Source organism: Phodopus roborovskii, unplaced genomic scaffold (genome assembly GCF_943737965.1).
Source record: "Phodopus roborovskii unplaced genomic scaffold, PHOROB, whole genome shotgun sequence".
NCBI classification, from domain to species: Eukaryota; Metazoa; Chordata; class Mammalia; order Rodentia; family Cricetidae; genus Phodopus; species Phodopus roborovskii.
The window spans coordinates 678711-706227 of record NW_026126665.1 but is presented as its reverse complement, the minus strand read 5'-3'; the positions used below and the strand labels follow the sequence as shown (position 1 = coordinate 706227).

The 27517-nt window shown below is 39.8% G+C and overlaps 1 protein-coding gene across 6 annotated transcripts in view; it reads right to left on the bottom strand.

The window, feature by feature from the left end:
* The window catches only part of Cfap70 (cilia and flagella associated protein 70), a 64004-nt gene extending 38268 nt beyond the window's left edge, over positions 1 to 25736 (bottom strand). For 5 of the 6 annotated variants that reach the window (XM_051174488.1, XM_051174489.1, XM_051174493.1 and 2 more), the window contains exons 1-8: positions 25621 to 25736; positions 24094 to 24280; positions 11193 to 11291; positions 10936 to 11015; positions 8666 to 8845; positions 7523 to 7705; positions 4279 to 4373; positions 1536 to 1635 (exon numbers count right to left, since the gene is read on the bottom strand). In XM_051174488.1, coding sequence (XP_051030445.1) covers positions 1536 to 1635; positions 4279 to 4373; positions 7523 to 7705; positions 8666 to 8845; positions 10936 to 11015; positions 11193 to 11291; positions 24094 to 24280; positions 25621 to 25683 — 987 coding nt within the window. In that variant the 5' untranslated portion in view covers positions 25684 to 25736. The remainder of the gene's footprint in view (positions 1 to 1535; positions 1636 to 4278; positions 4374 to 7522; positions 7706 to 8665; positions 8846 to 10935; positions 11016 to 11192; positions 11292 to 24093; positions 24281 to 25620) is intronic. The other variant, XM_051174491.1, reaches the window with a different exon arrangement.
* Between the last annotated feature and the right edge of the window lie 1781 nt (positions 25737 to 27517).

Genomic DNA, 27517 nt, shown 5'->3' with positions numbered 1-27517 from the left:
GGACAGGCAGGGTTATATAGAGAGACCCTGTCTCAAGACAAAACATTTTTCATTGTGCACATTCATTGTACATGATACTGTGTTACATAAGGACATGTTTAGTCAGGTATTAATGTACAGTGAGCACTCCTCCACACACCGCTCCCCTTCTTCCCCTTAGTTCCTTTTGTTCCCCTCAGTGGTGTTGCTTCTACTTTCACGTCATATGTACAGATGTAACTGTATGTATCTGTATTAAATTCAGGAACTCTAAATGACAGGAAATATGTATTTGCCTTTCTGAGGCTGATTTAATTGATATAATATGATTGCATCTGTTTTCCTGCAAATATTACTGTACTTTTTTGCTTGCTTGTTTGTTTGTTTGTTTTGAGACAGTGTTTCTCTGTGTAATAGCTTGGCTGTCCTAGAACTCACTTTGTAGACCAGGCTGGCCTCAAACTCATAGAAATCTGCCTGCCTCTGCCTCCTAAGTGCTGGGATTAAAGGAGTGTGCCACCATCTGCCAGCAGGCATTACTTTATTCTTTATGGCTGAAAAAAATTCCATTATGTATTTAAACACATTTTTAAAGCCATTTCTCTGTGGGTGAGTTCCTGGGTTGGTTTCCTAACTGCTACTGTGAGCAAAGAGACAATAAACATGGATGTGCCGGTGTCTCTGTGACGTGGTGACCAGGAGTCATTTGGGCAAATACTCAGAAGTGAAACAGCTGTGCCAGATGTTAGATCTAGTTTTAGTTTCAGGGAACCTCCACACTGATTTCCACTGTGGATGGACTACTTTCCATCCCTGTCAGTAGTACATAGGCTTCCTTTTGTTCATTATGGTGGTAACATTCTTCTTATACAAAACCAAATCAAATAACTTAGATTCTTGTTAGAGGCCTGCTATGAACTGTGTGTCATGCTAACTTCAGTGCAGGCTATAAAACAGTATGAACCCTACCGTCACAAACTTTATACATAAGGAGTAAAGATGACACATACACAGGAAAGATGGTAGAGAACATGCTCACAAAATTATGTCTTCCCAGAATCGTGGTTTTTCTATGAATCCTAACACATTAACAAGCAGCCTAAAACATTATGTTTACCAGATTGAATTGTTATTACACTTTTTGACTTAGATTAAAAAATGACGATTTCTTATGGTACACATGGTAAGAATATAACAAGGGTAAGGGGAAACAAGTATCTGAAAATAAGGCTTGAACAAATATTTGTGAGCAACAGGGAACTTCAGTTGCCAACCATCCAGGTTTTCATGGAACATGAGGCTTTCAATGCACACACCAAGAAAATCCAAGGCAAAGAATCACAAATTGGTTGCATTAGGAAAAACAGCCACGTAAAATCAGACAAAGAATAACAGACTTCATTTGATTGGTCACTTCTAATTTTAAAAATGAACTGGAGGCTGAGGCTGCTGTCCAGCACTGGAATGCAAATGATCCTTGTCTCAGTTTCCCAGCTGCTGAAAGCCATGGGAAGAAGTCTCCGCACCAGTTTTATTTTGGGGATACACATGTTTACCTTCTCAAGTTTGCCTGGTTTCCCTTTTGGTACAGTGACCAAAGGCACTCTTGTGATCTCCACTGGCCAGAGCCGGCAATCAGCAATTCGCTTCTGAAAACTGCAAATTAAAAAAAACAGCCTGTCATAACCACATTGCAAACATGGACCATTATAGCATGAAATATTCTTTTTTTAGACAATAATGAGTAAAATGAGCTGGGAGTATGGCTCAGTGTAAACCAAGCCTTGTCTAGTCCTGGATTCAGTTCAAAGTCCTAAAAATAAAATTGATCATTTAGAAAGTAATGGAATACATCTGGTATGGGGAGAGGGGAGAAAGAGAGGGAGAGGGAGAGGGAGGGGGAGAGAGTCTGTCTTATTAGGCAGGTGATTTTTGTGTGTTTTGGGACAGAGTCTCACTCCTATACCTCAGTGTGGTCAAACTCAGATCCCTTCTGTTTGAAGCTCCTAAGCACTAAGATAACGGATATGCACCACCATGCTGGACTATTTTGCTGTTTTAAAAAAATAAAGATTTATTTTCATTATTTTTAACTGTGTATGTGTGTCTCTGTGAGTTATATGCATGCCAGTACAGTGCCTGCTGATGGCACTGTCTCCTCTGGAACTGGAGTCCTTGGCAGTTGTGAGTTGCTTAATGAGGATGCTGAGAACTGAACCAGTATCCTCAGCCAGTACTCATAATAGCCGAGCCATCTCTCCAGCTTGGGTGGCTGATATTTTAAAACCATTCTAGGTTTATATATTTATAAAAATAATTATGCTTAAGTACTAACAATGTCAAATCATACATCTTTTGGCACCACGTGGCAATATAAGCTTGACAGGAGGCTAAGACAAGAGGATCACAAATTTGAGGGCTGCACAGTGAGTTCCAGGCCAGTCTAGGATATATAGCAAGACCGTGTCTTAAAAACAAACCAACCACTGGGGAGGCTTGGGGGAGTGCTTGTCTTTAATCTTAGCACTTGGAGGCAGAAGCCAAAGGATGGTGAATTTAGGCTGGCCTAACCTGGTCTACATAGGGAGATCCTGTCTAAACAATTAAACACAAATAAAAACACTGAAAATTGTAATGATTAATCTTAGAAAGTTAGCAGGACTTAGATTAACCAGAGAGAAACACATTCCTGGGTATATTTCTGAGGATGTTTCGGACAGGCTTACCTGTACAGGGAAGACCCCCCATAAAGCAGACTGAATGTAGGTGACAGCTTCTGGAAGGTTAGAGTCTTTAACTGAATAAAGAGGGAAAGGTGAGCTGCCATGTTCACTTGTCTCTCCTTCCTAACTAACTGTGGACATATGTGACCAGTTGTCTCAGCTCCTGTCACTGTGCCTCCCCCACCATAATTTGAAGGACTGTGCCTTCAAAGTATGAGACAAAACAACCTATTTTTCCCTGAAGATGCTTTTTGGTGGGTATTTTGTCACAGCAGTGAGTGATATAAAAAATGTTTGCATTCTTTGAACCATAAATTCCATGTCCAGTGAATTATCTTAAAGAAATAACCAAAGTTTGCAAACGCATGTTTATTTGTACTATGTGGGTGAGCGGAGCCATCAGCTGTGAAACAACATTGAAGTAGTCATGCTGTCCTTGCAGCAAGAAAACTGCCATCAGAGAATTGACGTAAAAGGAAAACTGGGAGCTGAGATTTAGATCAAAGCTGAGACCCACTCAACAGACAGCTGACGCCAGTACAGTAACCAGAAAAGAAAAAAGAAAAAAAACAAAAAACAAAAAACTCAATAGTAACTTTGACAAATTATTGAGACTAAGAGCTAAAAAATTCCCCGGAATACAGATGTAAGGGGTGCCTCTTGGTTTTTCAAGACAGGGTTTCTCTGTGTAATAGCACTGACTGTCCTGGAACTCAGTTTGTAGACGGGGCTGGACTCCAACTCATTGGATCAGAGGTGTGTACGACCTCTGCATGGGTTGCCTCTTCTTAAGGGTGTTAAATGCAGGAGCCTTGAAGGGCCCCAAAGAGGAGAGAAGCCTAATGCTTTAAGGGGGTTGGAAGCAAATGTTTTGAAATATCCCTGAGTGTTCTTTTTTATTTTTACTTATGAGCTGCCATGTGAATGCTAGGAATCAAACCCAGGCCCTCTGCAAGAGCAACAAATGCTCTTATCTGCTGAGCCAGCTCTCTTGTAGGGAGCACGTAGGTCTCTGTGTTCACAGACATGCCCTAGGGGAATATAAAATGTCAAGCACACACAGTTGTTCCAAGGCAAGGAATGTGAAACCTGTTTTCCGCCAGAAGGCTGGAGCGACATTTATTATAGCCAGCTCTGAGCTCTCCTCCAGACCTTTCTCATAAACTTGTTTTTCCTCAGTCAATCTACAGAACTTATCCTTATGGAAAGTGTATGTGTACTTTACAGAGCTTCAATGTAGTCACTTCTGATCTGTACCCAGCTTACTTTGTTCCTCAAAGGAGATTTAGACATGCTTTGTTGTGTACACAGGATTGAGTTAATCATCACGGGAATAGTTTCTTACCAGATTGTGCTGTATTTAAATAAACCACAAACAGCCTGGCAATGATGGCACTTGGGAGGCAGTGGCAGGTGTATCTTTGTGAGTTCAAGGCCAGCCTAGTCTACAGAGCTACACAAAGGACAGCCAAAGCTACACAAAGAAACCCTGTCTGGGGTGGAGTGGGGGTGGGATAACAACTCCCTCCCTCCCCTGAAGACCTGTCTGGTTAAGCACATGACTTTCTGTTCCCACCTTGCAACTGCAGAAGGATCAAGGTAGCAGCGGCTCTCCAAGTCCCAGACGATCCTTTTTTTGATGCACTCTGCTTGGTTCCTAAATTCCCTGTCCTGAAAAAATAAGCAGAGGTGTTTTCTGTTCATTCTGATGATCTGTGGTTGTTCTTGAATACAAAACCTACTGTAACTGCTTGCAGTCTGAGATAATCTACTGAGATAATGCTTTGCTTACATCAGCCCATTACTAGGTGCCATTTGTTTATGCACATAACCTCAGTCAGTGATTCTCAGTTCAGGGTATACATTAAAATCATGGAAGAGAGAGTGGCATCAGAACTAGGCACAAGGCTGTGTGCACAAATCCATTGCTCTCTGCTTTTGACTACAGCTGCTGTGACATGACCAGTTCTTCTCTGAAATGACAGGCTATAACCTGGTTCTGTTAGCTGAACACTCCTTTCTTTCCTGAGCTGCTTACCTCAGAATGTCTCCCCACAGCAATAGGAAACAAAACTAACACACCATGGTCATCATTTTAAAAGGATTTCTGGGGGCTCTACATAGTGTCACATCTGTAATCCAAGTTCTGAGTAGGGTGAGTCAGGAAGATGAGTTCAAGCCCAACCTAGGCAATTGTTGAGACTTGGTCTCAAAAAGACATTTACAGATCTGCTGGAATTGGAGTTACAGCTTTTAGTTTGGTTTGGTTTTTGGGGTAGGGTCTCACTATGTAGACCAGGCTGGCCTGGAACTCACTATGTAGTCTAGACTGGCCTCAAAGATCTTCTACTCCCAAGTACAAGGATCAATGATACATAGCACCACACCAGGCTCCTTTACAGGTAATTTTAAAGTGCAGCCAAGGTTGAGAAACAATTATATAAGCTAAAATATAACATAAGATATAAATATATAAAATAAAATATAAATCTAAGGGAAGTATGAATATTCACTAAACAAAAGATGAGAAAAGACATTCCAGCAATTTTTAAATGTTGCCAGCCTTATTACTAGCTTAGATATTTAGAGTCAATGAAAAGAATTCAGCATCCTCATTTCACTAATTATTTTTCTGAATGTTTTCATTGATGTTCATCACCTAGTATGAGAATCATTTACAATCACTTTCTTATCTTTTCCATGTCCTTGATAAGTATATTTGAAATAAAAAGAGAAAAATTAAACTAAATCTTGATTACCATTAGAAAGGGATAAGCAAATTAAAGTATGCCCACCCAATGTCCTATCATATAGCAACCATATCAAATGAAAGCAAGTGAACATTTTTTAATGTTGTGATATGAAAAAATATATGATACACTATGAAGTATAACAAAGCAAATTGTATAATAGCCTTTAAAATGATGAGGACAGTATCAATATGTGTGCACTAATGTCTATAAATATGAGGCAAAACTGACAGGCTTCCTGCTCCTAGTGTAAGGACAATATGTACCCAGTCCTGTAACAAAAACAATACCAGCAAATAAACAGAAAAATAGGAGTGGCTTTTTGTTTGGTTGCTTGGTTTGTTTTTTTGAGACAGGATATCTCTGTGTATAGTCTTTGCTGTCCAGGAACTCATCTGTAGACGATGCTTCCTCGAACTCAGAAATCCACCTGTCTCTGCCTCCTGAGTGCTGGATTAAAGATGTTTGTAATCACTGCCAGGAGTGACTTCTTGATATGTTTTAGTTCTGAAAAGAATACAATTGAATACTTCCCCAAAGCCTATATTACCTAAAAACAAGCCATTTTAAAAAAAATGTGTTTGGGTGTTTTGCCTACAGGTATGGCTGTGTACCATGTGTGTGCCTGGTGGCCTGGGAAACCAGAAGAAAGCATCAGATCTGTTGGAATTAGAGTTACAGATGGTTGTGATTCTCCATGTGAGTGCTTGGAGTCAAATCAGGGTCCTCTGGTTTTAGTGAATATTTGTAATTACCTTATATTTATATTTTATTTTATATATTTAGATCTTATGTTATATATATTAACAACTGGGTCATCTCTCCGGCACCAAGAAAAAAATTACATTTATTTATATTTCTTTTTTAGTTTTTCAAGACAGGATTTCTCTGGGTAGCACTGGCTGTCCTAGATCTCACTTGTAGACCAGGTTGGGCTCAAACTCACAGAGATCTGCCTGTCTCCGTCTCTCAAGTTCTGGGTGTGTGCCACCACCTCTTGGCTAAAGAGAAACCCTATCTTGACAAACAACTGAATGAACAAAAGAAAGGAAGGAAGGAAAGAAAAGAATTTTATCTGTAAACTTTGCTATAAATGCTAACTGAATATTATTTCACTACCTTTGGAATTATTATCAAATGGAAAGGCATTTCCCATTACAAATCAACTAATAGAAATGTAGCCCACTGGAAACTTTTCTTGGTTTCCCTGTGTAGCTTTGGAGCCTGTCCTGGCTCTTGCTCTGTAGACCAGGCTGGCCTTGAACGCACAGAGATCACCTGCCTCTGCCTCCCAAGTGTTGGGACTGAAGGTGTCTGCCTCCACTGCCTGAAGTTTTTATTGTTTTCTTTTAAGAACTTGTTTTTGTTTGGTAAGCATGTCCTTCTGAAGTCTGACTCCCTTTTTATCTTTACTAGGTCATGTCTCTTAGTCTCCCATCACTGTACTTATTTTCTTTGTACAGAAGGCATCTGGGAGAAACTGTGACAAAATAACTAAGAAAACAGAATGGAAAAGAATTAGCAAGGAGATACACACATGGGAGAAAGACTTTTACTTTATGCTTCTTAATTTTAAATTTTTAATTTTACTATTATTGCTATAGTTTGGAGGCTGAATGTCTCCCAAAGACCTCTGTATTAAAGGCCCCAAGAGTGGTAATACTGGTAGGTTTGGAGCCTTTAGGAAATGAAGCCGAATTGGGGGCTTCCTATGTACAGAATAGAGGGCCCAACCCATCACAGAGCTGAACCTCCAAATATGAACCAAAACAGAACTTTCCTCCTTGTAAGTTGATTATCTTGAGCATTTCATTATAGTAACTATTGGATAACATATTTATCTTCTCAAAAAGGAATAAAAGTAAAAGATTAAATTGGATGTAAATTATTCTGTTTGCAGAATTAGATGATAATGGTTTTTACAAGCAACCAGTTTTGATAAGTGCCAGGTGTGTGTGTGTGTGTGTGTGTGTGTGTGTGTGTGTGTATGTGTGTGTAAATTTCAGATTCACAAAAAGTTTATAATCTGTTGGTGAACGGTGTTTATCATGGACATCTGTTCTTTCTCACCTCTGGATGGTTGAGTTCTCCTTCTTCTTCCTCATAGGGACCACCCACAATGAATGCATCAGGAATGTTATTAGCTCCTGGAGCGAGAATGTTAGCAATCGGCCACTTTTTAGGCCTGGGAACGGTTTCTCTTTCTCCTCCAAGTTTCAGATTTCCATTCTTGAATACCATAGGGTAGTCTTTCTAAAACAATAAATGCTATATGTGAGGACACTTGTAAAGGTCTTTGGAATGTATAAAAGTCCAATTACTACCTTTTCCAGTAGAATTGTGGGTATTATTCCAATGATTACATAGTAGGGGCCTGTGCCCTTTGTTCTATTTGTGCTAGTGTATAACTCTGTGTATTACAGAAAACATGATGAACTGTAAATTATTCTTTTAATAAGTGTTTTATTTATTCACTCACATATGTGTGCATGCATATGCACAAATTTGGGAGCTGGTGTTCTCTTTCCCAGTGTAGGTTCAAGGGATCAAACTCAAGTCACTGGGCCCAGCAATATACCTTTACTCCTCAAGCCATTTCACCAGCCCAAAGAAAAAAAAGTAGAAACCTGAAGTTGGAGCTGAAGAAATGCACAGATGTGCCACATGCAGTCATGGGGCTGTCCCTGGGTAGGAAAGCAACCACCCAGACTCCCCTTGTTATTTCAGTTTTAACAATGGAAGTCAAGTGTCTCTGGGACCCAACCAAATCCCCAACACATGAGTGCGGTGAAAATTTACATGCACAGCTGTTTCATTAGCATGGGTGGGGTCATTAACTTATTGCATCTTGGGACTCCTGTATCTAGAGATATGATCTAAACAATACCTAGAATTAAGAGGAAGCATTGCATGAGATACTTATACAAAACCCACAAAACAACAAATGTATAAGCATACCAAGACCTGGTAACTTTTAAATGTTGCACATATTTTGAACCATAACTATATAGTGATTATTATAAATTACATGTAATGTATAGATTGTGTAACTGCATATGGTTATGAAAATATACATGTAAAACAAAAATCAATGATAGTTTTTAAACCTAAAATAAATCTTAGCCATTGGTAGAGTGAATTTGAATGCAGTCTTAGCAGGGAGTGTGGGCTTGCTTGAGCCCACCATGTAAGTATCTGGAAGTAGGGCATTACCTCTCCAACTGATGGAACTTGCAGACCAACCATGTAGTTCTGCTGAGGCCCTACTGGCATGAATGACTCAGGCACAGAATAGGCAGCCTCCAGTGTGACCTTCAGGAGATTGCTCGCTGAGACCTGGGCTGGGGTCAGTAAGGGCTCTGCCACAAACACCTTCACATCAAGACTGCATTGCTATAAAAGAAAATTACACGACACTTATGAAAAATGTCATTGGTCCTTGTGATCTTCACTGAGCTTATTTGCTATCACTGCTCAAGATGAGGTTAAACTCAATTATTTCCAGAGGACTTAAATTTTATCTTTCCCCAACTACCAGGAGTCAAAGAGTCAGGAGGAGAACTGGAGTTGTATGCTGAACTAGAAGTCCTTCATTCTGTGACAGTGAGGTACAATGCAAACAGAGACACATGTGGAAGAGAACCTGGATGATTCCATACTGAACACAACTAGTTGGCACTCATGAAATGAAATTGAGTGCTTTTATTTTGCTAGCCTGTATTTTATGATTATGCAGCGTGTGTGCATGTATAATGTGTGTGTATGTGTTCAGGCACATATATGCCATTGTGAGCATGTGGAGGCTAAAGAACAACCTTGGGTATTGGTCTTCACTTCCCACTGGGATTACAGGCCCATGTGGCTTTACATGGATTCTGGAAATTCCAGCCTAGGTACTTGTATGGCAAATGCTAACTAAGCCATCTACATCACTATCATCATCATTGCTATACAGGGTCTCACTATGTAGTCCTGCCTGGCCTGGAACTTGCTCTCTAGACCAGGCAGGCCTCAAACTCATAGAGATCCACCTTGCCTCTTCCTTCCAGGTGTTAAGATTGAAGATGTTTTCCCCATAGCCACTCCCTTATGATTATTCTAATCACTTAATGTAGTGATTTATTATAAGATATTTTCATCTGGGTGGTGGTGTACACCTTTAATTCCAGCACTCAGGAGGCAGAAGCAGGCCGATCTTTGAATTTGAGGCCAGCCTGCTCTACAGATTAAGTTCCAGGACAGCCAAGGCTATACAGAGAAACTCTCTCTCTCTCTCTCTCTCTCTCTCTCTCTCTCCAAACACACACACACACACACACACACACACACACACACAACACATAATGAAAGTTTTCCTTTCATTATGGAACTCGTATCATAGCTTTATGAGTCATGAAAAATTCTGTACAAAATGCTGTCTTTGAGAAGCACCAAAGATTGTTAGGCTGTGGGAGAGTAGGAAACAATGACATCTGAGCCTACTTTTACAGGGTATAAAGGAGTACGTCATTTGGATTGGCAAAGGGGATAAAGAAAAAATAATTCTGGGTCCAAAGAAAAGCTACTATAAAAGGGAGTGAAACGGTATGCTACCTTCAGCCCAAAGGTAAGTGCCAGGATTACTTACAATGACCCAACGAAAGCCTAGGTAACATGGAGCACGGAAATAGTAAAAAGAAAGAGTCTAAGCCGGGTGATGGTGGCGCACACCTTTAATCTCAGCACTGGGGAGGCAGAGGCAGGTGGCTCTCTGTGAGTTCGAGACCAGCCTCATCTACAAAGCTACATAGAGAGATCCTGTGTCAAAAAAAAAGAAAGAAAGAAAAAAAAAAAGAAAGAAAGGAAGGGAGGGAGGGAGGGAGGGAGGGAGGGAGGAAGTCTAAAGACTTAGGAGGGAGAATAGGTTAGATTTGGAGATTGGCTGTACTTAGGATCCATGGGTGTAACTTAGGTCCTATGTCATGCAATTTCATGGATGGGTACTGTCATTGGTCCAAGGCACTAAGATTAAGGAAAAAAAAAAAAAAACAAGTTTAGGGGAAGATGCTGAGTTCAGAATAGTATGTCTAGATGTTTACAGGGTGACATTGAAGAGAATTCCAACATGTTGCAAAGTCTCACATTTTGGAATTCACAATAAGGTATTGGCTGGTACTGTTGAATTAGAAGTACTCAACCATAGGCAGGCTGCCATGCCTAAGTATATACTGTCATATGCAATTTAACATTCTGGCACACAACTCAAGAAGCATCCATAGCTAAGTTACTTGCCTTTTGGGCAAAGTAACCAATACCTGCTCTCTGCCACAATGATTCATTACACTGGGTTATAATCCACAATGGGACTTAGCCTTAGTCATTCCTGTTTACTAGAAATAGCTCTGCAGGTATTGTGAAAGGAAGGCATTGTACTCACCTGAACTCTACCTTAATAGCTGGATTATGAAGCAGCTGAAAATGCTAAGACTTTAAACTCAGATTACCTTAGAGCCTGGTGAAGGAGTTTCTAAGGGTGACCCCTGCACAGGGTGTAATGGGACCATCGTTTCAAATGAGTCCTCTCCTGTAAGGTCAAATTGAGCCAAGGAAGAGTCAAATCAGAGTTAATATAGGCACAGACACATACCCTCATCTCCCACTAAAACCTTTCAAAGCCATGGAGGCTGAGTTTTACACATTGCTGGGTATAGGTTTTATGTGTTTTGTTATTTTTTGCTTTTGGATAAATTATACATCTCACCTTCCAGTAAAGGAAGAAGGTCCACCACAGCTTGGCCCAGGATTAAGGTCTTCTCGTCCTTCTGTTTCTTTTCCTTCGGTAAGACCTCAGTCACGGTTACTGGAAGAGTCAGAGAAAATGAGAATGCTTCTAACAACTCCATCAGATGGCAAAGCCAAAGCATACAAAGTCCAAGTTAAAGAAAATGAGTTCTGATATGGGGTATATAGCTCAATGGTGAGAATGTGTGAGTGAGGCTTCATATAAAACTCCCAGTATAAATAGTAATAACAGACAGGAGCAACAGTTATCCTGAAACCCTAAAAGAAAGTCAGTGAAAAGTCACTCAGTGAAGTCTGCACTTTGTCTCTAAGTTACAAGAAATAGATACATACATACATAAAGGCAATGGATGTATGAAGCTATCTGGGAACAAAGTTACTACTCCTTATCATCTCAAAGAATCACTGTTTCCTAATTGTATTCATCAAAAAAATTACTGACAGATGTGGTGGTATACATCTGTAATCTCAGAACTAGAGATAGAAGCAAGAATTGCAAATTCAAGGTTAGCCTGGACTAGGTGAAACTGTTGCTTCTATGGAAACAAAAGTTTTAGAAGTTTTAGATAGGGTTTCATGTATCTCAGGCTGTCCTGAAACTCACTCTGTAGCTGAGGGTAACCTTGAGCTTCTGATCCTCCAGTCTCTACTTCCTGGGTACTGGTATTGCAGGTGTGCACTGCTGTCTTAGTTAGGGATTCTATTGATGTCATGAAACCATCATAAAACCATCAGTTTTTCAGGTGCAAGGGTCCAGTGTTTTCTTCTGGCTTCATCTAATACTCTCCACATACAGAGCACACACATACAAAAGAAAATGTTTGCCTCTTAATCTGAATCCACTGATGTTTCTACAGTGCTAAGTATAAAGTCTGGCAGATAGAAGATAAAAAGGAAACATATGGGATTTATCCTTCGTTTCCTTATGTCCCTTCTCACCCTTTTCAGCCTCCTATATTTGCTTTTATACAATGTCCACTTGTGTTCTCTGAGAAACAGGAAAGTGTATCTACCCAGTCATCTCAGAAGTTTCAATCCTTTTTTATTTCTAGTGAACACACTTATGATTTATTATAAGTTAAAGAAAAGTTAAATGAATACACTTAAAATGAAATAGTCCTTGCTCTCCCTTCAACCCCCACCCTGTGTTTAGTAATTCCAAATACACTCCATTTTTTTCTGATTTCTTTGTTCCATGAGTCATTTATACGCTTTTGGTTTGTTTTAAATTTCCAAATGAGGGGCTGGAGAAATGGCTCAGTAGTTGGGAACACTGGCTACTCTTCTAGAGGTCCTCAGCAACCAAATGGTGGCTCACAACCATCTGTAACAGGATATGATGCTCTCTTCTGGTGTACATGAAGAGAGTCACTCATATACATAAAATAAATAAATATTTTTAAATTTGAGTAAATACAAAAGCTATAAATTTTTTCAAATGAAGTGTGTGTTTCTGGCCTGCCTTCTGGTGCCATGCTCAGAGAGTCTTGAGGACTGAGGAGTGAGAGCTAAGTGCAGGGAAGCCCACCCTATTGGACAGGCTCATCTGGAGTCTGCCAGCATCCTGGTCCAGCCTCCAACCAAGGGAGGAGTCGCACCACCACCTACTGGAGTAGGAGAGCCATCTGACTATTGGAACTGCTTCCACCCACTGGAAGAGAACCTTGGTCCCGTACCCACTAAAAGATGGAGAGACCCTACCAGTACGTACTGGAAATAGAAATGGGTAGACGACAGTATAAGAACATAGTCAACAACAGGAAGATCAATATAATGCTACCAGAGTCTAGGGACTCCACACCAGCAAGATTTGACCATCCCAACACAGATGAAGCAGAAGAGAATGACCCTAAAAACAACTTTATGATGATGATAGAGACGTTAAAAGAGGTAATGAGAAAATCCCTTAGAGGAATGGAAAAAAAAATTCAAGAAATGGAGGAAAAGACAAACCAAAAATTACAAGAAACAATTCAAACAGTGAATGGTTTGAAAGCTGAAATAGAGACAAAAAACAAACAAAAAGACAGTCTGAAGGAATTCAGGAAATAGAAAAGTTAGGCCAACAATCAGGAACTACAGATGCAAGCATAACCAACTAAATACAAGAGATGAAAGAGAGAAGATACACTCGGAGAAATAGAGATTCATTGACCAAAGAAAATCTTAAGTCCAACAAATCCCTGACACAAAATATCCAGGAAATATGGGACACTGTGAAAAGGCCAAACCTAAGAATAAAAGAATAAAAGAAGGTGGTGAAGGAACCCATCCCAAAAGTGCAGAAAATATATTCAACAAAATCACAGAAGAAAACTTCTCCAACCTAAAGAAAGACATGACAATGAAAGTACAAGAAGCTTACAGAACACCAAATAGAATGGACCACAAAAGAAAGTCCCCTCACCACATAATAATCAAAACATCAAACATAAAGAGTAAAGAAAGAACATTAAGAGCAGCAAAGGAAAAAGGACAAGTAACATATAAAGGCAACCCTATCAAAATTACACCTGACTTCTCCATGGAAACTGTGAGGGCCAGAAGTTCAACACTAAGAGATCACGGATACCAGCCCAGACTACTATACCCAGCAAAGCTTTCACTCACTATTGAAGGAGAAACCAAGATATTCCATGACAAAATCAGATTTAAATAACACACATCAACTAATCCAGCCCTACAAAAAGTTCTGGAATGAAAACTCCAATCCAAAGAAATTAACTATACCCACAAAAAGCATAGGCAATAGATAATTCCACTTTACCAATAGCCAAAAGAAAAATGGGGGGAGGGGGAGTCCACATACAAAACCATCACCAACAGCAAATCCAACACAAGCAAGAATTAACATCAATGGTAATTAATATCCCTCAATATTAATGGTCTCAACTCATCTATAAAAAGACACAGGCTATGAAGACAGAATCCAGCTTTTTGCTGCATACAAGAAATACACCTCCCTTCAAAGACTGATGTCACCTCAGAGTTAAGGGTTGGGAAAAGACTTTCCAAACAAATGGACCCAAGAAACAAGAGGGTATAGCAATACTTATACCTAGCAAATTATACTTTAAACTAAAATCAATCAAAAAAAAAAAAAAAAAAAACAAAACAAAGAAGGTCATTTCTTATTCATCACAGGAGAAATCCATCAAAATGAAGTCTCAATTCTGAACATACATGCCCCAAATACAAAGGCACCCACATTCATAAGAGAAACATTACTAAAACTCAAATCTTATATAAAACCTCACACACTTACAGTTGGAGATTTCAACACCCCACTCTCAACAATAGACAGTTCCACTAGACAGAAGCTTAACAAAGAAACTAAGGAACTAACAGAAGTTATGACCAATTGGGTTTAACAGACATTTATAGAACATTCCATCCAAACACAAAAGAATATACCTTCTTCTCAGAGCCACATGGAACCTTCTCTAAAATTGACCACATATACGGCAATATAGTAAACCTCAATAGATACAAAAAAATTGGAATAAACCCCTGTTTCTTATCATACCACCATGCTTTAAAGTTAGACTTCAACAACAACACAAATTGCAGAAAACCTACAAACTTATGGAAATTGAATAAAGAAATTAAAGACTTCCTAGAATTCAATGAGAATGAAGACACAATATACCCAAAACTTATGGGACACTTTGAAAGCAGTGCTAAGAGAAAAATTCATAGACCTAAGTGCCCACATGAAGAAACTGGAGGATAGTCACACTAGAGAATTAACAGCACAATTGAAAGTTCTAGAACAAAAAGAAGCAAACTCACTCTGGAGGAATAGATGCTAGAAAATAATCATTTTGAGGAATGAAATCAATATGGCACAAACTAGGAAAACAATACAGAGAATCAATGAAACAAAGAGTTGGTTCTTCCAGAAAATCAACAAGATAGACAAACCTTTATCCAAACCAACCAAAAGACTGAGAGAAATTAACAAATTAACAAAATCAGAAATGAAAAAGGGGACATAACAATGGACACAGAGGAAATACAGAGAATCTTCAGGTTGAAAACCTGTACTCCACAAAATTAGAAAATTGAACAGAAATGAACAATTTTCTGGAAAAATATCACTTACCAAAATTTAATCAAGACCAAATAAGCAATTTAAATAGACCTATAACCCCTAATGAAATTGAAGCAGTCATCAAAAGTCTCCCAACCAAAAAAACCCCAGGGCCAGATGGTTTCAGTGCAGAATTCTACCAGAAATTCGAAGAACAGCTAATACGACAATACTCCTCAAAGTGTTTCATACAATAGAAGCAGAAGGATCATTGCCAAACTTTTTACGAGGCTACAATTATCCTGGTACCCAAGCCATACAAGGACACAACTAAGAAAAAGAACTACAGACCAATATCCCTCAAGAAGATTAACACAAAAATACTCAATAAAATACTGGCAAATCGAATCCAAGACCACACCAGAGAAATCATCCAACATAACCAAGTAGGCTTCATCCCTGGGATGCAGGGATGGTTCAACATATGAAAATCCATCAATGTAATCCACCATATAAACAAACTGAAAAAGGAAAACCACATGATCATCTCACTAGATGCTGAAAAAGCCTTTGACAAAATCCAACACCCTTGGAGTTGATCAGGGATAACAGGAACATACCTAAACATAATTAAAAGCAATATACAGCAAACCAACAGCCAACATAAAACTAAATGGAGAGAAACTCAATGCAATTCCTCTAAAATCAGGAACAAGACAAGGTTGTCCACTCTCTCCACATCTCTTCAATATTGTACCTGAGGTACTAGCTAGAACAATAAGACAACAAAAGGAGATCAAGGGGATACAAATTGAAAAGAAGTTAAACTTTCACTATTTGCCGATGATATGCTAGTTTATATAAGTGACCTGAAAAACTCTACCAGGGAACTCTTACAGCTGATAAACACCTTCAGCAAAGTGGCAGGATGCAAGATTAACTAAAAAAAAAAAAAAAAAAAAAAAAAAAACACACAATTTTCTCTCTGAAATCCTAATTTTCTCACATACGTTTTAATGCTTATTGTTGTCTTTCCCTAATGCATACCTTTAAAACTTTAAAATTTTACTGTAATATTGATGTGTAACTTTTCCACAAGGAATAATAATGATTCCTAACAGCAGTCTTTGAACTCTCCGGAAAGAAGATGGGGCCCCACATCATTGTTTCCACTTGACTCAACCTGATGCATCTGAACTACAAACATCACCCTAAAACCGGTTTGAGACTGTTTTGCTGGAGACAACTCATGACTAGCTAGCTGTAATGGTGCACCTTTTTATTACACCCTGGCCAGAGTTTCAAATAGAACTACAGTCAAGCATTTTCTGCCACACAGTGACTAGCTACAGTCAGTTCTGTTGAGAAATTTGGTTGCTAAAAGTTTTCCTCCTACAGGATCCATTGGAGCAATCATTGTCCCATTTCAGCAGGAAGTAACCTTAAGATAATGACGCCCCCTTTCCCTACCCTTGGAATTTTGGGATAATAGTCATCTTCTTTGGGTTGGTTTTAGTTATTTAGGGTTGGGTATGGAAGGTGATGCTTACACTCGGGTTTATCTTTTAGACAGGAATAGGGAATGGTTGGGAAAGGTATGGTTTAGATGGGATATAGGTAGATTAGCCTATTTTCTTGTGAATTTGAGTAAGAGTGAGATAGTATTTTACAGCTTACATTGTTATATATTCTTATATGTGGTAAGCTATATAAAATTAAGTTTATGTTTTGTTATATTGTGTGAAATCTTTCCACTTATGATGTTTTATGCACATTATTTTTTACCATATTCTATGTATGTATACTTTTCTTGTATTCAAGACATTTTATATAATGATACAATTTGGGATATTTATCATACTGCCCTTTATAGTTCTACCTCTTGCCTTGACATTTATACTCTACCTCTATTTTAGGGATTTACATGTATATGTATATAGTTACATTGTTTAAATATTTGTTCCTGCTTTACTCGGGGAAGTTTTAATCAGTTTTTTAGCTAAGTTCCTGAGTATTACAGATTATCTTCACTCATGTTTCCTGTACCTATGAGATTAGTCAGATATAGATGCTTAATCTTCAATCACTTCATAGACATGCAGAACATGGATGGCATTTAAATGTTTTAATATTAGTACTCCGTTGACATGAGACACTGTTGCTCCTGACAGCACCGTGCACTTTCCCGAAAATATGTTGGACACTGTTGTTGCTCCTGCTGGAGTTCATTCTCGCCTCAGCTAATGGCCTGTTGGGCAAAGAATTGCCCCCACCTTGACCACTGATTTGGACATGCAGTCCTATGTGCTTGCAGGAGACAAATATAGAAGACTGCTTGACCTTGCCAAGTCAGGGTAAGACAGCCATTCTACCTCCCTGCTGTTGTTGTGGTCTGTCAAGTTCTCTTGGCCTTAGCCAAAACTGGGTGTACCAACGTTGCTGTGAGACCTAGGGTAACTGTCCAGGTGGCTTGCTGTTTCTGTCCTTGCTGCACCTTTTGGAAGTTGTCCATCCGCACTTCCTATCTACCCTAGTATCATTATTTTCCTTCTCAGTTCTTGATGAGGTTGAAGATTAAACTATCACAACTATTATTCTCTCTTCCTAGTTGGATATATTAGGTACTAGACTTACGTTTTTCAGCTTAGGACAACTCTATTGTAAACTCCATTATGCCTTCACCCTAGGACTAGATATGTAGGTCATTTTGTTCTCGATTTTCCTTTTCTTAGAGCACTTATTCACTGTTTTGTATATAGTTTTGTATTAAGACTAAATCTTTTCTTTAGACTAAAAGGGGAATTGTAGTGAGATAGTCCTTCTGTGGCACTGACCACGCCCATGGGGGGTGGAGTCATGGGCAGAAGTGACCTGTGGAAGGAGGTCGGAGGAAGAGCTGGGTAAAGCTCTTGCTGGTGAGACTCGGACAGGAGAGCATCCAGTGGAATTTGCTGGTGTTCATCTGTCTAGGTTGTAAGTTATTTCTCCCTGAATAAACATCTATTCAGCCTATTGTTTATCCTGATCCTTATTTAACAGCAATAATCAGTAGCCCTACTATATACAGACAATAAAGGGGCTGAGAAAGAAATCAGAGAAACATCACTCTTTACAGTAGCCACAAACAACATAAAATATCTTGGGATAATACTTACCAAACAAGTGAAAGACCTATATATTAAGAACTTTGAGTCTTTAAAGAAAGAAATTAAAGAAAATACCAGAAAATGGAAAGATCTCCCATGCTCTTGGATAGGTAGGATCAACATAATAAAAATGGCAATCTTATCAAAAGTAATCTACAAATTCAGTGCAATCCCCATCAAAATCCCTACATAATTCTTCACAGACCATGAAAGAACAATCCTCAACTTTATATGGAAAAACAAAAGACCCAGAATAGCCAAAACAATCCTGTACAATAAAGGAACTTCTGGGGGGCATCACCATCCCTGACTTCAAACTCTATTATAGAGATATAGTCCTGAAAATAGCTTGGTATTTGCACAAAAATAGACAGGTAGACCAATGAAATCAAATTGAAAACCCTGATATTAACCCACACACCTACGAAAACCTGATTTTTTACAAAGAAACTAAATTTATACAATGGAAAAAAGAAAGCAACTTCAACAAATGGTGCTGGCATAACTGGATACAGGTGTATAGAAGACTGCAGTATCTATCACCATGCACAAAACTTAAGCCTAATGGATCCCAGCCACACTGAACCTCTTAGAAGAGAAAGTGGGACTTATCCTTGAATTAATTGGTACAGGAGACTGCTTCCTGAACATAATACCAGCAGTACAGACACTGAGATCAACAATTAATAAATGGGACCTCTTGAAACTGAGAAGCTTCTGCAAGACAAAGGACACAGTCAACAAGACAAAACAGCAGCCAACAGAATGGGAAAAGATATTCACCAACCCCACATCTGACAAAGGGTTGATTTCCAATATATACAAAGAACTCAAGAATCTAGTTACCAAAACACCAAATAATTCAATTAAAAAGTGGGGTACAGAACTAAATAGAGAATTCTCAATGGAGGAATCTAAAATGGCTGAAAGACACTTAAGAAAGTGCTCAACATCCTTAGCCATCAGGGAAATGCAAATCAAAACAACTCTGAGATACTGTCTTACTCTTGTCAGAATGGCTAAAATCCAAAAACAGCAAAGACAGCACACTCCTCCACTGCTGGTGAGAGTGAAAACTCGTACAGACACTTTGGAAATCAGTATGGCAGTTCCTCAGGAAAATGGGAATTAGTCTACCTCAAGACCCAGTAATTCTTAGGCATATACCCAAAAGATGCACATCCATACAAGGACATCTGTTTAACTATGTTCATAGCAGCATTATTTGTAATACCCAGAACCTGGAAGCAACCTAGATGTCCCTCAACTGAAGAATGGATAGAGAAAATGTGGTATATTTACACAATATAATACTACTCAGCAGAAATTAGCAGGGAAATGGGTGGAACTAGAAGAAACCATCCTGAGTGAGGTAACCCAGTCACAAAAAGACAAACACGGTATGTACTCACTCATATATGGATTTTAGACATAGAGCCAAGGGTTATCAGCCTAAAATCCACGCTGCCAGAAAAGCTAGGAAACAAGGAGGACCCTAAGAGAGACATACATGGTCCCCTGGAGAAGATCTGTGCAAATTGAGAGCATGGAGGGAGGGGAGAGGGACTTAGGAGAAAGAGAAGTAGAGAAGAGGGGAGAGAGGGAACAGGAAGCTTGAGACAGGGAAAGAATAGAGGAGAACAAGAAAAGAGATACCATAATAGAGGGAGCCAATATAGATTTAAGGAGAAATCTGGCACTAAGGAAATGCCCAGAGATCTACAAGGATGAACCCAACTAACAATCTAAGCAATAGTGGAGAGGCTACCTTTAATGCCCTTCCCTAATGAGATTGTTGACTACCCTATATGCCATCCTAGAGCCTTCAACTAGTAACTGATGGAAGCAGAAGCAGACACCCACAGCTAGACACTGAGCCAAACTCCTGGAATCCAGTTACAGAGAGGGAAGAGTGATGAGCAAAGGGGTCGAGACCAGGTTGGAGAAAACCAGAGAATCAGCCAACCTGAACAAGGGGGAGGGAGCTCATGCATCCCAGTCTGATAACTGGGAAACCAGCATAGGACCAATCCAGACCTCCTGAATGTGGGTGTTACTTAGGAGGACTGGGCAGTCTATGGGGCCTCTAGTAATGGATCAGTATTTATCCCTAGTATACAAATGGACTCTGGGAGCCCATCCCACATAGAGAGATACTTTCTCAGTCTAGACACACGGGGGGAGGGCCTAGGCCCTGCTCCAAATGACAGACTTTGAACACTTCCCATGGAAGGCCTCACCCTCCCTGATGAGCAGAAAGGGGATGGGATGTGGGTTTGTGGGGCGAACAGAGGAGGACAGGAGGGTTCAGGAACTGGGATTAACATGTAAAACAAGCTTGTTTCAAATTTAAATTTAAAAAATCTAAAAAACAAAACAAATAAATAAAAAAATAAAATAAAGCTGCATGTGTGTGGTGAACACATAGCTGTCTTTACCAATTACCAACAAACACTCATTTCTTCTTTCTAAAGGAGGATGGCAAATGGATTTGATTTTCCTGGGCATTGATTTTCAGAGCTATAGATGTACTGAGGACAGGGTTTCAGTCTCACCTCCCCAACTATAGCAGCCCAAGGCTTTGCCCTTGTGAAAACATTAGAATCTACTCCTAAGTTTAGGAGCACTGCTCTCTTGCCCTGCCCCTCAGCTTCTGTGTGTTCGCCAAAGTCCACTGCTCAAAGTCTTCAAGTTCAGTCCTTGCTTTTTTCTCCTGGGAACTAAGGGACTGCTTCTGTCTGTCTCATGGCTGTGGTTACACACTTAAAAGAAATCTTCAGTTCTGCTTTCTTCATTCATTTTGCTTGGGAAGATCCTATTGGGGATTTCAGGAACACATAGCAAAGTGAAGAAAAGTGGGAGAAGTAGTAAGAAAGGCAGGAGGGACTCCTCCATGGGTAGCAGTTCTAGAGGGAGCCCACATTTGGCACTGCAATGGTTAAGCTGGTGAATTTGTTTCTTAAGAGGCACCTGAGACTCTTACCCCATCTCCTCTGTTGGTTGGGAGTTTGGTGGTCTATGGAACCCCAAGAGTTCTTATGGAAAGAAAGATAGAGATCAACTGTAGAATCTAGCACAGTGATTCTCAACTTGCTAATGCTGCCACTCTTTAACACAGTTTCTCATGTTGTGATTACTTGCAAAGATAAAATTATTTTGTTACTGCTTCATAACTGCTGTTGCTACTTCATAACTTTTGCTGGTGTTATGAATCATAATGTAAATACCTGTGTTTTCTGATGGTCTTAGGTGACCCCTGTGAAAAGGTCATTTTACTCCCACAGAGGAGTTGTGACTCATAGGTTGAGAACCACTGATCTCGAATGTTGTCTGCATTCCACATCTTGAGATCTGAGGGTTTGGTAAGTACCCCTGAGATGTATTATTTAAAAAACTGGAAGAATTACAAAAAAGACTAATATGTGTGCTGATCCTCTCCTTGACTGTATCTGGAAGCAACAAGAAGACAACTACTAGGCCACCCTCTAGGGGATTTTTGATCAAATTACTTGAGGCCCAGATAAAAAGACAGAAGAGACACTTTTCCTTATTCCTCCTTGCCTTCACCTTCTATGTCAAATTCTATACTTCTCAGCCACTGCTGACTCTTTGAACTTAGGAGCAGCTTCTCCTGGCCTGCATTGCAACTGAAGATCAGTGGCTCTCCAGGAATCATCCAGGCCTTCAGCACCTGTGTAGTGGAATAATCTTTTTGTACACAGTGAAGATGCATCTCTCTGGTTGGTTTAACAAAAGCCTGAACAGTCAATACCTAGGCAGGATTTCCAGGTTCAGAGGACACTGGGAAGAAGAAGAGTCACCAGCTACACACAGATGAAGCAGGAAAGCAGCATGGGCAGCACAGAGAAAAGGGAATAAAGCCACAAGGCAGAAAGTAAATTAATAAAATGGGTTAATTTAAGTTATAAAAGCTAGTTAGAAGCAAGCCTAAGCTATCAGTCAAGCTTTCATCATTAATAACAAGCCTCTGTGAGGTTACTTGGGAGCTGGCTGGCAGGACAGAGAAAGACTCACTACACACCAGGCTGGAACTACTCAGGACTGAGTCTATTGGAGTAAACAACACTGGGTGTTTGGTCTTTCCAGTGTGAGACAGCCATTGGTGGACTACCCCAACCATTATTATAGATCCCAATACAATAAGTCCCTTTTAACAATCTGTTCTGTTCTCTAGAGCAGTGGTTCTCAACCTTCTTAATGCTGTGACACTTTAATATAGCTTCTCAGGTTGTGGTGACCTCCAACTATAAAACTATTTGTTACTTCTTCATAACTGTAATTTTGCTACTATTATGAGTCATAATGTAAATATTTGATATGTGACCCCTTTGCCATGACATTGACAACCACTGCTCTAGAGACTTCTGATTAATATAAAGACAACAGACTAAAACACATGTCAATAAGAACTTGACTTTAAGCTCCAAACAAAACTTGGGAGCCTATGGCAAGCATATGCAACCCCAGGTGTTGTGGGTTGAATAGGAATGGCTCCCACATGTGAATGTTTAAGGTGGCAGTAGGTGGTGTGCCCTTGTAGGAATGGGTGTGGCCTGGTTGGAGAAGGTGTGGTTTTGTTTTGGTATATACAGCCTTGTTGGAAGAAGTGTATCACTAGGGGTGGGCTTTGGGGGTTTCAAATGCTCAAGCAAGGTCAAGTGTCTCACTTCGTGCTCCCTGTTGATCTTAATGTAGAACTCTCAGCTACCTCTCCTCTACCATGTCTACCTGCAGGTGGCCATGCTTCCTGTCATGAGATCCTACCTCAAAAATCAAGGTAAACAGTAATAGAGGAAGACACCTGATGTTGGTCTCTGCACATATGTACATGTACATGCATGCACACTAAAATACATGAGCACATCTCTCCTGAACACACACACACACAGAGAGGGGGTGGGGAGAGAGAGAGAGAGAATACAGACTAAAGCAAAACAAAGTAAAAGAGTTACCACACAAGTGTAACAAATTATATCAGAGATAAAGTAATACATAATGTGTACATGGAAACCATAAAAAGAGAGAACTAGAGAAACCATCCACCTATCCATCAAATTCACTCAACAAAGACTCTTTGAGCATCTGTTATAATACAGATATTTCCAGGAATCAGAAATTCTGAAATAAGCTAAATCCAGCCCTGATTTTAAGAAGAGCATTCTTTAGCAGGAGAAGCAAATGAAAACTGGCCACTCATAGGGGCTGGAGAAATGGCTCAGTGGTTAAGAGACTGGCTTTTCTTCCAGAGGACCTGGGTTCAATTCCTAGCACCTACATGGCAGCTCACAACTGTCTGAAACTCCAGATCCAGGGGATCAGAAAAATAGCCACTCGGAATGGTGTGTCTAAAGAAGCACGGATAACACAGGATACTCAGTTAGGATTAAATATCAAATAAACAATGAACAATTTTAAAGTAAGGATCTGTCGGGTTTTTAAAAAATCATTTTCCCCTAAAACCTAGTAACCATAAATACTGGACTACAAAGGAAACTTCTAGAAGAGAAAGTATGAAAGCTGACAAAATTAGCATGCCATGGTTTTGGATGGTTTGGATGCTGTGTCATTCCTGCGGACAATGTAAGGAATATGCGGTTCTCCCATCACAGTGGCTGAGTACTCAGAATCTCCTCACCATGCCCTTGAACCATGAGACTTACAGAATAAAGGTTTGTGGGCGAGGTCATCTAATGTAATCCCTCCATCCGGATTGAGCTCAAAGCTGCTAGTAAAGTTGTACTTTGCAGTTCCTTCCGGAGAGACAGTGATTTTTGAAGAGTCTCCGAGAACTGCCTGATTGAATTCTGCACGAACAAAAGTAACTGGAGTGTCTCCTTTAAAGCCTTTCTGTGGGCAGAGAGAGCATGTTACAGTTTCAAAGACACGATTTTTCCACATATCTAGCAATCTATCTTGACCTGAACTAAACATCATTTTGGTTTTTTCTCTAACAAACTACACCACAAATACAAATGGGACAAGTAGAAAATCATTAAACAAATGAAGTTTTAAGTAGATGCAACATTCTACTTAAGTATTATTTATGTTAAAGTTGAAAAAGATATCACTTCTTGTATTATCTGATTATAAAATTATACTACCAAATGTATACATTTTTATATACAAATTATTAAACAAACAGAGTTCATTAACTATGCCCCCCCCTTTTTTTGAGATAGGGTTTGTCTGTGTAGCCCTGGCTGTTCTGGAATTCACTCTGTAGACCAGACTGGCCTCAGACTTCAGAGATCCACCTGCCTCTGCCTCCCAAGTACTAGGATAAAAGGCATGCACCACCACTGCCCAGTTAACTATGCCCTTTTAAAGAACAGCTCTGTAAACTTCAGGACAGTGAATATTTTTATGTTTAATTCTTAATCTAATTTTTAGTAGTTATTGCAGGTCTATTATTTGAAATCCTAAAATGAAAGTAATCATTGAGAGAATTCAGGAAGTTTAGAACCTTCTCAGAAAATAGGAAAAAAAGAAATTATAAGCCAGATGTGGCAACTCGTGCTGTAATTTCATCATCTAGGAGTTTGAGACTGGAGGATTGCTGTGAACTTGAGGCCAGACTGACATAGCAAAATTGTCTCAGAAGAAAGGGAGGAGGTGAAGGAAATCACTTAGCATAACAGAAATGACTTTGTGGCGGTCTGAATGATGTCCCCCAAAAATTCATAGGGAGTGGCACTATTAGAAGGTGTGGCCTTGTTGGAGCAAGTGTGTCTCTGGGGGCAGGCTTTGTGGTTTCAGATGCTCAAGCCAGGCCCAGTGTCTCTCTCTTCCTGTTGCCTTAGGAACAAGACATAGAACTCTCAGCTCCTTCTCCAGCACCCTGTCTGCCTGCATACCACCATGCTTCTCACCTTGATGACAATGGACTAAACCTCTGAAATGTGAGCCAGCACTAATTAAATGTTTTCCTTTATGGTCATAGTGTCTCTTCAGGGCAACAGAAACCCTAACTAAGACAGATTTGTTTCAACTCTCAAATTTAGCATCCAAAAGGCCAGATAGTTTGGGTGTGCAACATTATGATTTGCTGAGTATAAAGTAACAACAGGGAATAATGGGGAGAAGATCACTATGCTTAGACTGAGAAAAAAGATACAAAATGTCAGTCTTCCCCTCCCCCCATGCTCCTAAATAGGGACTTTGTGGTGGGTTTCCGAGAATCAATTTACCAAATCATATCCATTTGTCACAGTAATGTGCACCGTTCTGCCTGCTGATGACACCTGCTCCATGTCAGCACTTGGTCAAAGTCTCTCTGGTTTTCTTCGGCCTCTGTAAAGGTAACAAATAAGTCTGTGTCCTTGTGTACTACATAATAACCAAGACCACTGGAACTGCAGGCACATCATAGGCCAGCTTTGTTCATTCCTGCTTCATAGCCTCTGCTACTGGAAAGGATAGGCTTTCAGGAGTTGTCACAAGCATGAATCCACTAACTGATGCTCAAAGTGCCTAAACCAATGACTAAGCATTCCACCCACATTTTCTCTAGTCTGAGAAGTTTGTTTTACAAACAACAAAGGCATGTGTCTCTATTTTCAAATAATTTTACAAACAATTTCAAAAGTAAATTGTCTGGGTCTAGAGAGATGGCTCAGCAGTTAAGAGCACTGGCTGCTCTTTCAGAGGCCCTGAGTTCAATTCCCAGAAACCATGTTGGCTCACAGCCAGCTATAGTGGCATCTGAAGCCCTCTTCTGGAGTGCAGGTGCATATGCAGATAAAGCACCAAATACATTAAAAAATAAATCCTATTTTTTAGAAAGTAAATTGTTCGGGTGTGGTGGCACACATCTATGTAACCTCAACACTTAGGAAGCTGAGGCTGGAGGATTGTGATTTCTAGTCTAAGTAATGAATTCAAAACCATTTACCCAAGGCTACACAAGGATAATTGAGGGGAAAAAAGACAAACATCACATGTTCCCCCTCATGTGTAGAACCTAGCAGACATGGAACTATGTTGGGGTGAGGGTGGAAAGTGATGAGTCAGGGACAAACAATGGAGAGTATCTAAACAATGACAGAAACAAATGGATCTGTCATAAAGAAACACATTGTTTTATATGTTTACTGAAAATAAATTTAAAACCCAAAGTGGAACTTAGCTGTAAGGACATACTGTGCTAAGTCTATCTGGAACAGGCAATGTAAAAGAGAAGACAGCCACTTGCAGACTTCAGACTTCATATCACTCTGCCTTTTCCTAGCGACTCCTTCATCTCACAATTTTCTAAAAGCCTGTACTTCACCCGCATGCTTCCAGACTCTTTCAGGGCCTCCGTGGCACTGCTGATTTCCATATCAAATGTGTATCAAATGTCTTTTTATGTCAACCCCTTTCTCTCTGGTCATTTCATTTATGTTCCCTGTACTAAACTAACATGTCTTTGAGTCTCTCTGATTCCTTTTTACATGTGAGGGACACATGTAAATAGACCAAATATAAGGTCTGAGAAATGAACACACAAGTCAGTATAGGCAGTGCTAGGGTACACAACCCAAAAACATCATTTGTGGGAAAAAATAAAAATAAAAACTCTCAGAGCATCCTGAGCAGATGCTATCTCAGGCCAGCCCATGAGCCACTGGCATCTGTACAGAGGAGAGGCATGGTAGCAGCACAGTTGGGTAGAAAAGAGGAAGAGGAAAGAGAATGTTTAGCAGAGAAGTAGAAGGCTTGGATATATGGTAACTCCTTTCATTTGCCTGTCCACTGGCAGTAACTGGAAAGATCCCATAAAATATTGGGATCTAAAGAGCCTTTAGATAGCCAATTTGGACCATTTCTTAGTCCAGTGGTAAGTGAGTCTGGGGGCCTTCACAAGTGGCATGACATTAAGTGAAGGGGTTTTAGATTTTCTAACAGGCATCCTAGTGGAATGTATACACACACACGCGCACACACACACACACACACACACACACACACACACACACACACTCACTCACATTTCCCATGGAAAGGTGGAGAGAAAAATAATGCTTCAGGTCATTCTTGCAACTCTTCAGCCCAAGAATAAAGGCCAAGGGCTAAGCCAGATATGACACTTTAGTCTGAGAGAAG